The sequence below is a fragment of the Calonectris borealis genome, chromosome 20, assembly GCF_964195595.1.
Source record: "Calonectris borealis chromosome 20, bCalBor7.hap1.2, whole genome shotgun sequence".
Classification (NCBI taxonomy): domain Eukaryota; kingdom Metazoa; phylum Chordata; class Aves; order Procellariiformes; family Procellariidae; genus Calonectris; species Calonectris borealis.
In genome coordinates this window covers 4,504,338-4,516,814 of record NC_134331.1, presented here as the reverse complement: position 1 = coordinate 4,516,814, position 12,477 = coordinate 4,504,338, and the positions used below count along the sequence as shown (strand labels likewise).

The window sequence follows — 12,477 nt, the reverse complement described above, 5'->3', positions numbered from 1 at the left end:
TGTATGATGGGTCTTTTTTGTACTAGCGAAGTTGTTAAAATAAGAAATTTAGCAATTCAGGGAGGACAATGACCATAGTCATATGCCACTCCGCAGCTGCTTGCCATTTACACTGATCCTGTGATCTCCATTTGTAAAGGTCAGCAGTTGCTCTGAATTCACAGCTGAAATTAGGAGAAAGTGCCTCACCACCCATTTGGCAACCAACCTGAAAAAGTATCCGGTTAGCGCATTGGGCAGCATGGCTTTTATAGCAAAGGTCACGGTTACTATTCGAAAACCCATACGGGCGCTAACAGGATCCGGGCTGTTTGTCGGAGGGCAGGGACTGACCGGCTTTCAGAGAGCCGCTCGTCACCTCTCGCAGCAGTGCTGTCACCTCTCCGGCCCTCGGGGAGCCCACGGGTCTGTGGAACACAGGCGCTTCCATAAAACGGCTTTAAAAGGCCCACCCCGGTTTACTTTCATGACTCTGGGCTGCAAATTTTTTATTCGAACTGCAGTTCGACGGAATAATTCACGCGAGTAAGAACTGCAGAGCCAGGCCCCGTAGAGTATCAACTATTTAATGTTACTTAGTTTAAGATCTCAGGCATGTTATACCTTAACCTGAGAGGGGAGATGGGGGGAACTGCAAAAGATCCTTACGAAGGACCCAGAGGGCTGGGGGCACAGAACCAAGTCTGCAAGTAAAAATAAATAAAAATCATTATTTCTATGATATTTTCAAATACATAAATAAATGAATCACAAGTCAACATCACAATTCAAGCTCAAATCTGGATTAAAAATGCCCCCAGAGTTTCTTAGTGATATTAACAGATTGATTAATATGCATTATCATCAAATGATATAATCAAATGCTCCAGCACCGAAATTCTTGAAAGACTGTTGATCACTCAAATCACACTAATTGTATTAGTATCCCTCTCATTACCACTATTTTATAATACTTCAATAGTATTCTGCTTGATAAATGAGGAAAAATGTAATGCAGTTTTTTGAGCTTTTATTGACAGGGAATCTAAAGACAAAAAAGTGTAGAAGTGTAGAAGTACACAAAAGTGTAGAAGTAACATCACCTTAACTGGAAAACAGATTTGTCTGCCAGAGGCCACTATCAAACATGAAATCCCTTGGGTGATATTCAGGGACAGCATGCTGGTAGCACGGGCCTGTTGCGACACGACAAGGGTTTTAAACTAAAAGAGGGTAGATTTAGACTAGATATAAGGAAGAAATTTTTTACGACGAGGGTGGTGAAACACTGGCACAGGTTGCCCAGAGGTGGTAGATGCCCCATCCCTGGGAACATTCAAGGTCAGGCTGGACGGGGCTCTGAGCAGCCTGATCTAGTTGAAGATGTCCCTGCCCATGGCAGGGGGGTTGGACTAGATGACCTTTAAAGGTCCCTTCCAACCCAAACTATTCTATGATTCTATGAAAAGACCTCCTCTTTCTGTACAGCTGTGGTTCAAAAAGCATCAGTCCTCCAGCAAGCACTGCCAACGTTGTCTTCTCATAAAAGTTCTTTCTAATGGAAAGGGTAAATTTATCATTTCCATTTTAGCTGTTACTTAAAACCTTTTGTGTCAGTCAGCAAAACACTTGAGAAGGCCAATAAGGAAGTTAGAAAAGACTAATGCATTAAAAACAAAAAAAAACATGGGCAGAGAAAAAAAGGAGAAGGAAGCTAGAGACCGGAAGACTAAGGAAATAAGAAGATAAGAAAACAGACACTGAAGATGCAGGAGCTTTGTGTGCATTTTCTGGTTGGGGGGGTGCTCCCCCTCCAATACCAAAGACATTTGAGTGAACTAAGTACAGAAATCCACAGAAGCACACACTGACCAGCACAACAGTGTTTCATTCTTTCACACTGCAAAGGAACAATTTTGGGGGAGACAATATTAATGTTCAGGTATTTCGGCAATTGCTGAGGGGAATTTTCCACTAGTTCTTGAAACCAGGGAAATACAAACTTCTCAGACAATATTTACATGGGGGAGAATGCACGCGTACTTGTACAAAAATAGCTTGACAGCAGTTTGGCAGAATCCAAACTCCTAGAGCCCCAAAAAGGGATCTCACTCATAGCATTTATCATAATAGCATGAAAGCAGCCAGGCCAGAATACAAGACCAACAAGTCCTGAAGATAACATCTTTATGCAAGAGCATCAAGTTTGATTTTCCTATATTCATGTGAGTCTTGTTACAGATTAAATCTTTACCTCATTTTTCAGAGGATCTAAACTGTACAGTGCTCATTTTGACAGAGGGAAACAGAAAATAGTTGTATGAGGGGGAAATAATAACTTGCAATCTGCTAAATCACATTACACTGTTCCTCTACGATATGGGCACTGAGCTATTTTTTAAACTCCTGAAGCACTAAAAAGGTCTTTTATAGGGCTTTACATATTAAGGACAATTACTTTGTGTGTTAATGAGCGCAAGAAATACTTATCAGGTCATACAAAACATTAATCTACATTCATACAGACCTCCCTCCACAGTTCATTTCTTGCCTACAGCCATTCTTATAAAATGTATCTCCTGGATAAAAGCATTAAAATATAGTTGAAAGGTTCCTGAATAACAGCTAACACCTCAAAGAGCCATCTTAACACCAGCCAACAATGAGTATCGGGATCTTTACCAGCTTCCAAGTATCAAGGCAAATTTATACCCAGGGTCCCAGCACCCAATTAACAAGGACAGAACTTAAAGTTTGTGAAGATTTGTACATGTAAAGCAGCAGGTAAATCAATTGGGCAGACAGGATTGTTCAGTCTGCATTCACAACAGCAAATAAAGACCACAACTCGTAACATTCAAGAAAAACAGGGAATACCAAGGTAGCATCAGGCCTGGGCATGCAATTGCTGCCTGTATTCAGCAAAAGTTGGCTTTTATACCCCATTTCTCTAACTTTTCAGTTACCTGAAGATATATGAGATTAGCTATCAATACACTACAGATTCTACAGCATATAACCAATACCATATGAATTCAAATGCATGCAACCTTTGTGTTGTTACACAACTGGAAAAGCACCTTCAGAAAGCTCAGGATGGATTTAATATTTACACAGATACAAGATAGCATTCACAAATACTCTGATAAGCAAGTGGTATCAAGTGAAGGTTGTACCACTATCATTCTGAAATGCTTCTGTTGCACATCAGAAACTAGTAGATGCTTTATTGTTCAGAATTCTGCAATTTTGAAATTATTATTTTAATTCATCGCAGATGGAGATTAGGAGAGGCAGGACAGGGACAAGGAAGAAGCACAAAGCCACTGAAGTAACTGTGTGGTTGTATGGATCACAACTGGACAGACAGCAACACGCCAGACATATGAAGTGACAGCAACTTGCAGTATCTGAACAAGAAGTGGAGACGAGGAAGGGCAAAGAGGAGGGAGGATAAATTTTCTAAGAGCTTGATTTAAAACCCAGCTCTCAGGCACACATTTTAGTGAACTGTAATCCATATTATATAGTACAATATTCAAGATATCAGCAAGCAGAACCACAGACATCATAACCCATGAGTACATCCCTTTCATCACTCATTCCTCCTCCCATTCTAATTAGCTAATGTTTGAGGAGAATCCGCGTGCTCTCCAATTATCTATGCTTTACTTGGAACACACCACTTTTGAGTCTGCTTAGACTGAACAGACAAGACAAATTACTGCCTAGACAGTAAAATACCCCAGAAACACATCTCCCAAGATGCAGCTTCAAGCAGAAACGTTATTTTACACGCTAAACTCTGACATTGCTTGCTCTCAGTAGTTCAGCTGGATCATTTCAAATCCATCAGCAAAACCATTTGCCCTTCTACTTTTGAAGCAATTCTGTTTTTCTACTAATCCTTAAGGACACTGAAGTCTTACATATTCTTGGATACCAAACCATTTGTGCCCCTGCCAAAGCCACCTGACCCTAAAACAATACTCTATTTACAAATGGGGATAATTCAGCTCATTTACACCTTCAGAATAAATCTAGTTTACTACTTCTACCCAAAATAATGCACACAGACACACACACAAAATGCCATGACCTCACCTTCAGTATTTCAGGTTCTTTGATGTCTAGAGCTCCTGTATTCCACCGCTTTTTCATACTTTTATGCAATTTGAGATATTCATGAGTACGTGGAGTAAGAAGCCAAATCACACAGACAGCTATCATAAATCCAAGGGCCATTCCAAGTAAGAGTCCACTTAAGTAGCCAGGGAGAGGGATAATAAAGTAAGCATAGACTAACAGTGTTAAGAAGTACAAGGTTTTCACTGGTATTTTAGGCTGTTGCACATATGGATTATTTTCATCTTCACTACTGAGCGTAGTACCATTTTCCTCAGTCATCTCTGGATCGAGCAAAGTTTCAGTAGGTTTATCAGTTTTGCTTTCATCCTCTAGCAAGGAAAAGTCTTCAGAGTACAGTTCACAAAACTCCTCATCCTCTCTGCTTGCTAGGGCAGATAATGAACATTTTTCAAGTACGAGTGAAGTTTTCGAACTCACGTCCTTTGTGCTTGCAGAGTGAGAGCTTTTGGTCTCCGTCTCTTTTGCATGTTCCTCAGCTGCTTTTGACTGATCGCTCTTGTTCAGGTTAGAGTCACTTCCACAGAAGTCCCCTTCAGAATCACATTCTTCTTCCTTAATGCTGTAGTTGTTATTGCTTTCCAAATGGCCATTCAAACTGGAAAGGTTTGAGAGTTCTGAAGCACTTGAAGATAAGGCTTTGGGCCTGTGGCTACTACTTTCATCACCCATTATTTTACTGAGCAGCTGAAAAGGCTCATAGATTACTTCAGAAAGGCGTCTTTTAGTATCTTCAATTTTAGCCTCCATTTCAGGTACTTTAAAAAAGGAACGAGTGTCAGAGGGAGACGTTAATGGAGACGAGGGGGCAGTTTTAGAGTCACCACCTGTAGCTCGAGGTTGGGTGAACTGTTTGAACAGATGCAAGTTCAGTTTCGAGTCAGGTGGCCTGTAAGACACAGCTTCAGATTCTTGTTTAGAAGTATCTGTAGACAGAGATTTCACTAAGGTTTTCATTAACTGTCTATGTCGCATCGGTGGGGTGGGTTCTTTTGGTTCCACATCTGTTGAAAGGGACTTGACTAAACCCTTAAAAGGCCTTGAACTAGAAACTGTGGATGATCCGCTAGAGCAGACAACTGATCTGGAAGGGGATGAGGATGGGGAAGACGACAGGTTGGATTTCTGTTCCACAGGTGGTGGTGCACCTGGTAAGCTAACTGTATGACATGAGTGTGATGATGGAGACAGGACTAGTGGCACTGCACTGAATACTTGGGATGTGGAAGGAGAATCCAACAGCTTTACAGTCTCTGCAGTTGGCAGAACTGCAGGTGATGAGGACAGTAGTGATGCAGAGTTGGCCATGTTAAGCGAGGTAGCTGGACCAGAAAAATCATGGCCGGTATGCTCAAAGCAGAGGTCTTCCTTGGCTTCAAGTGCTGTTACAATGCTTTGGTCATCTAGTTCCTCATCAAGAAATTCCTTAAACTCCTCTTCCTCCTCTTCTTCCTCCTTCCCAAATGCAGAGAAATGAATAGTGATGGTTTCTCGGGAGACAGATCGTTGGACCTGCACTTTTGGTGCTGACTGCTTTGAGGACATTTCACCAGTTTTCTCTGCATGGCTACTGTTCTGACTTGTCATTGCAGGTCCCAGAGATGTGTCAGAGTCTGCGAAGAAAATGCAATACTATGTTAAACGCATTTTTTCCCCCCTTCAAACACCCTTATTTTCAAGCATTAAGCCAAACACAAGAGACAGGGCAGTCAGTTGAAAATTAAAACAATCTGGACACTCTTCATCTCACTGGATTTAAAGGTCTCTAGTCAAATTATGGACTGTTACTAAAGAAATTGACTGTAGATTTATTTCATTGCATAAAACATATCTATATTTTAGTTAATACCCCCTTCACATCTGCTTAACTACCTCATTCTTAGCATCACTGAATGCAAGAACTGATTCAAAGAAGGGCAAGGAGAAAAACATGCCTAGGACAATTGGCAATCACGGATAGGCACAGAAAGCATTACCAGACCCTCTTAGATGATCTTGAAGGAAGAATCTAACACAAGTTTAGGTAGGGGAAAAAAAAACAAACACAGAAACAACCCACGCAACAAAAAACAACAAGCAGAAGACAATTATGCTCAAAATTACAGATCTAGGTTACTGTTTGCTAGTTAACGTATTTCCACATAGCACAAAATGGCAATATTAAGAAGTGCCATGCTGTTAAAATTACCTTCGAGTGTTCTGAAAGTATAGTTCATCTCTGATGCGCCACCTTCCTGTTTTCCCCACTAGATGCACTTCTGAGTTCCAGAAGCCGCATCTCACCCCAGCACACTGAAATTCTTCACTCCTAAGTCTCAGTTCTTTCTACGTACAATAATTAATGCTTTCAATTTCTTTTCAATAAAGCAAATTTGAAACCCAAAGCAAGATCGGAAATATGTAAAAGTACGTGTGGGACAGTACCTTCTCTTGTATACCTGTTTGAACTGGTCTATAGGAAGTAGAGATTTAAATGGTAATTTATCATGAGTGTTACCACGGTTTATGGTTGGACTCGATGATTTTAAGGGTCTTTTCCAACTTATGATTCTATGATCATTTATGATTGTCGTTGTCTTCCCAGGTTTTGCAAGCTATGGACAAATGATCAGGATACACAACAGTCCAATAATTGCAGGCAAAACAAAGCATAATTGGACAGAACTTAATTTTAAAAGTTATCTTCCTGAATTCCAGGACTAGACGCCCTTTACAAATGTATTTTAGCGGAATCCCAGTACAGCAAGATGAAGTAGCTTCAAATATTTCAATAATGGACAGTATCAAACTAACTGTTGTCAAAAAGATGTGTCAGGCTTCTGCAGATACAGCATGTCTGAGATCTACCTCAGAGAACGTATATACCCAAAGAATTTATTACTACTAGCAGTTTTGCTGTAAGAATATGTAACAACACTTCAGTAGAGGCAACTGTTCTTCTCACTGATATAGAAATAGTACTTTTTAAAAATACCTGATCAGATCGGGGCACACAGGCTGCTTATGCGACAGATCCACTAACATATCTGCCTTTTACACCAATTATACCTACGTGTTATTTCAAGCATTTTATTGACCCATGAAGGTGGACTTAGCATATATTTACACGAAGAGGAAACACCACACATTTAAACCAAGGCACTGGTGACCATATTCAAAGATGGATCAGGAATTACAGGATTAGCTCTGCCTTTCCAGCTGTGAGGCAGTACTTTATCTTCATTGTCAAGGCAGCAAGTTTACCACTTCAATAACTGAATTATTTTTCAGAAGCTGTTAAAATGCTGACGTTTAAAGAGCATTTCAGAAGAAGGATTATGTGGTGGTGAAGAAATGTGCACTTCACAGTTGTGATATCAGATTGTATTATCCAGCAAGCCAGTGCCACCTGTTTGTCATCATCTTCCTACTAAAGGCTGCAGCCCTTTACACTTGCTAATGGAGCTGTTCATGTAAACATTTTTTAACCTGTCAGTAAAATGAGCTGGGTTAAACATTTTAAAAGAGCAGATCTTTACTACCCAGCTTATGCAGTAACGTCGGAATAGAAGTGAGTATCTGTCCACAACTTGCTACTCACTACAGTTGTCCATTTTATGGCTCCTAAATTGTTGACTAGTTTATTCCTTGCTTCTCCTGGCATTTGCGTGCTTCCCGATCAGGTTGTCAGAAGGAGCCGGACTCTATCCTGCTTCACGCAAAGCCTCCAGAAATTTTAATTTCAGTTTTCAGTCCCAGTTCTGCTGCATACGTCAGGGAGCCAGTCTGGGTTCAAAGAACCAAAAGAAGCTTTCAGACCCTAGTCATGCTTTCACTTGACATCTAACTATTTTTCTGACAAACTGCTTAAGAGACAAAATTCTGCCTTAAGATCAGGTTCTGGCTTCATCTTTTATCATGGAACTGTTTTCTCCTGTCCTCCCCAAAATCCATTTGACATATCAAAGTAGCAGTATTAAATGGAGAACTCCCTTTCAGCGATGGAGGTGTACCTCCAGCCCACCTAAGGACTCAGCAGATTGTTATCTTTCCTGCCACGTCTGTGGGTCAAGTAGTTATTTACCCAAATAGCAAGAACTCTGTTAAGTTTAGATATGCATTTATCAGTCATATGTATATATAACTTGGTGAGTGTTACAGGTGGTAAGAAATTTGGTCTTTCATTTCCCTGTTGGATTAGCACACTTAGGAACCACCAGCATACAGAATCCATGCTTCCTATGGACACGGTTCCATTTCACATAGTTCAAACTGCAAATTTCCCAATTTTTTAGACAAATGCACCCAAATTTATTTTGGGGAGGGAAAAAAATACTACTGGACAAGGTATGTATCCAACCCTACTTCCATTTCCCTAGTGCTGGACCATCAGCTATCACACGTCTCTAACATTTTGGGCCAGTTGTGAAATTGCAAGACTAGCAAACCAAAATTTGAAAGTACAAAAACCCCTACCCATCTTCCAGGTCACTGAGCCATTACAACACTATACACTAAAAAAGGAAAAAATAAAAAAAAAACACAACAAAAAAGCCACACAAGAGCTGCACTTGCACACGATGCTGTTGGCATCAGCTTGAAGTGTCTGACCCTTTCTCTTCTGCCCATTCGGCACTAACCATGTATCAATAATCTAACAACACAGGAGAAAAATATTAACTACTCCTCTCACCCCCAAATAACATTTCTAGTGTGTTATTTTCGATCAGCTAGAAATTCATGGGTTTGGTTAGCTCTTTAGCACACTATGTTTACACTGCACAGTTAATTACCTTGTGTTTAAACACCAGTTGCCATGTTGTGCTAATGCAGTGCTAATTACCTGAAAGAGATGAAGTTTACTTGCATACACCAAATGTACTGGAAAAAAGATTTTACTGCTTACTGAACAAGTAAGTTTTTTTTACGTCATGATTAACTAGATAACACAGAAAGGAAAGAAATTCTTGATTAGCCAATATTTACCTACCCTTAAACATGTTACTATACCATGAATTATTAAATGAATTCTTAAATAAGCACTATCAACAGGGCAGCAGCCGAACATTAACATAACCCAACCGCTTGCACTTTGGCATCCTCAGCCCATGACTTACAAGATAACACTGTAGTATCCAATGCCCTCAACATCTGGCCTAAGTGATATTTCAGTTGAGGGAACTGGTTTCCAGGAAAAACCACTTCTACTTGGGCAAATAATCATTTTTAGCCTTCTTTGATCTTGCTGGAACTTTCTAAGTCAACCCTGTTTATAGGCTGGTTTTGCTACAAGGCAGTTCACACTCTTCCCAAGAACAGCTGTTCAAACCTGTATCAAATTTTCAAACAACTGGTACATTAAAAAAAAAACAGTGTACAATACAGGAGAGCACATGTGTTTTGGCCAACTGCAGATATTTCATTACAGGCATTCTGAATATCAATTGGGATTACAACAGTAGCGCGTTCTCTACATTATTCCAAGCTTTTAACAACCCCTCTCAACACACCAGATATCCTACTGAAAGTAATTTCTCCCTCACAAACACAGGATAGGGGAGATTTTCCTCTGCTCTGGGCAGGCCCATGTTTCCAATCCATTCCTGAGCACAATTTCTCTTTTTTATTGCAAAGGAGTTGCTTTTTTTTTCCCCCCAAAGTAGATGTTGAGAAGCTTTTCCATAGCGAATAGAACAGTAATATCCCTGACTTCTTCTACTGCTACCACTACTGACAGCTCTTCCACCAGGTGTTCGGTTTTGATAACAAAGATATTTGTTATCAAACGAACCACATGTTTTTACCCCTTAAGTGATTCTAACAGATTCACTTCTTACTGATTTCTGGCTACGTTTTCCTCACTTGTTGCTTCCCCTTTTTCCTACTCCCCAACTCCCCTCCCAGCTGTTTGAAGTCCTGGCATTCCCAGCCTCCCCGTTTGAAGGGGCACAATTCCGAACCGACTGCTTGCAGTTACATCGATACTTGCAGAAGCACAGGTTTTCATCGATCCTTCTTTTGAAAGCCACGCTGTCCCCACCTTCTCTGGCTGCCTCTAGTTTTTTGTTGTTGTCGATTCTGAAGACGCAAGGTATCACTTTTATTTATGTGGCAGGCAGGCCTGAATAATAATCTTAGATCCTCAGGCTTCAAATAATTCAAAACACGAACTTTTACCTGGAAGGGAAGGAGGCTGCTCGGAAAATAATTCCTTTCCCCCAAAGGTTTGAACTTTGGATGCTTTTGCAGAGTGGAATGAGAGAGCTGCCAACCAACTACTGCCACTTCCACTTCTGACGTGAAGGCCCTGCACCCCCATCACCCACATAACATCACCCACATAAACAGCCGTTTACAATCCTCACCTACAGGCTTTGCTTTTAAAGCGCTACAACAACAGGAAACAGCAAGCCAGGCGAACAGTGCACGCACGCCGAATAGAAAATATTCCTTGCCCAGCCCCTTCCTTGTGAATGGCGAGGCAGCGCAGCGCGGGAGCGGAGGACGCGTTTTTACCCAGATGACAACACGTCTCCACCGCGCCGTGACGAGCGGGGACGCCCAGGGAGAGACCAGGCGTTGGGCGGCGCTGGGCCGAGTGAGGCCACGACACCTTTTACAAGCGTCACTGCCGTTACGTGTGCTCTTACCTACACCAGGAGTGACTAATTGGGAGTGTGCATAGAAACAGCCGAGCACCCAAGCAATCCGTCCTTTCGCCCAACAGCGTGAACAGCCTTCTCCAGAACTGGCAAACCCGCCTCCTTTTCCCTGCAGTGGACAAACGCACGCCGCAGCCTTCTTCAGCTTAGCCTCAGAAACCACCTACTTCACAGCACTGAGAAAACATGCCGTGCCCTGAAATGCCTGCTTTAGACAATTATACTATCAACTTTATAGATAAAGCAAAGCAATTATTTTCACGTTAACGATTTAAAAAGTGATTCAACCAATACACAAACTAGCAAACTAGGAACTAACTTACAAGAACAGCTCAAAAGTTGCATACACCATGCTTGTTTTATCCACCCATACACAGTTCAATTTAGCTGCATTTACTAATTAAGTAAGGGATATTCAGTAAAGCAATTCAATGTTTTTCGTAATCATTCAGTCGGAGAAACATGACAGATTGGGTTACTAAATTCACACATATTGCAACAGCCAACTATTCCAATCACATTGCTATTACTTAACACAACATCTACACAAGGGGGAAAGGGTATGCCTTATTAGTAGAACGCTTTCATAAAAATCTGCAGCAAGGTTCAAAACTTATCAGAGTATTTTGCCTGCTTGTTGCTACCAAACACAGACCAAAAAAAAAGGTTTCCACAAAACAGAAATTCCTTTCCTGTTAAGTAAAGAAAAAGTCTTACAGATTATTAAAAAGCACTGTAATACTTTCCCCTGTATCTGCCAGTTGAGTCAGAAGAACAAGTCCTAAACGCTATTCAGGAGGCACTAATTTGATTATCGATAATGTCACAATTTGACTTCAGGCAGATTGCCATCACTGTGCAAAGGGAAAGATGTTTCTAACTGGTTACGTCTCTGCTTTCCCCAGTAATGCTTCTTTGCCATCACTCTTTCAACAGGCACCTCCTGCTCTGGCGAACTGCCATCACCTAGACGGGGAAAAAAAGCAGGTGTTCTTTAGGACTGGTGGGGCTCATTTTTATTATTTTGGGTTACTCGGTAGTGATTTCCAAGTGTCAGACTGAAGACAGATACATGATTCATACTCTAAATCTATCCGCCATTTGGTAGGAAGGAGAAGTAGTGTATTTGGTTTAGACTACCTTTGCAACATCTATGTGGTGTGACAGAAGAGCTACAGAAGATCTCACATTAACACAGACAGGACCACCCTAATGCCACTGTCCCCAAACCAGGCTAGAAGCATGCTAAATGCTTCCCCGTTTGGGAATACCTGCACAAGCCAATGTGATCTGAAATTCATATTTGCTCTCAGAAATTATAGATTCCATTTGATTTACTAGAGACGCAGCCAGTATCTTCCTTCCAACACTGAGAGATACAGGAGGACTGTTGGTATGCTTTATAGTTTCTTAAAATAAATAACAGAGCTCTCAGTATCAGACAAAATTCCTTCTACTAAGAGCTAGAAGTCTTCATTTCAGGTCCTTCAAAACAAAGCACAGTATTAGGGATCCCTATCGGTTACAGTCTTCACTCAAGCAACATTTTAAATCATTGGAAGTTTACATCTCCGATAACCCGTTACCACTACTTTGCCACAGTAGTCTAGAAAGCCAATTCCCATTTAACCAAGAACGACCTCACTGAAGCAGAGATCACGGCTACTGGGACATTATCTGTCACATAAATTTCATCTCATTCAGTAGATCT

General features: G+C 41.0%; 1 protein-coding gene across 16 annotated transcripts in view; it reads right to left on the bottom strand.

Moving 5' to 3' along the window:
* Window positions 1-12,477, bottom strand: part of TEX2 (testis expressed 2) — a 57,064-nt gene that overhangs the window by 26,253 nt on the left and 18,334 nt on the right. For 10 of the 16 annotated variants that reach the window (XM_075169532.1, XM_075169535.1, XM_075169534.1 and 7 more), the window contains exon 2: window positions 4,084-5,738. In XM_075169532.1, coding sequence (XP_075025633.1) covers window positions 4,084-5,712 — 1,629 coding nt within the window. In that variant the 5' untranslated portion in view covers window positions 5,713-5,738. Of the gene's footprint in view, window positions 1-4,083; window positions 5,739-6,313; window positions 6,357-7,705; window positions 7,734-8,897; window positions 8,948-9,094; window positions 9,120-9,221; window positions 9,271-10,089; window positions 10,127-12,477 lie in introns of those variants that run through there. The other 6 variants (XM_075169533.1, XM_075169541.1, XM_075169526.1 and 3 more) reach the window with 6 other exon arrangements.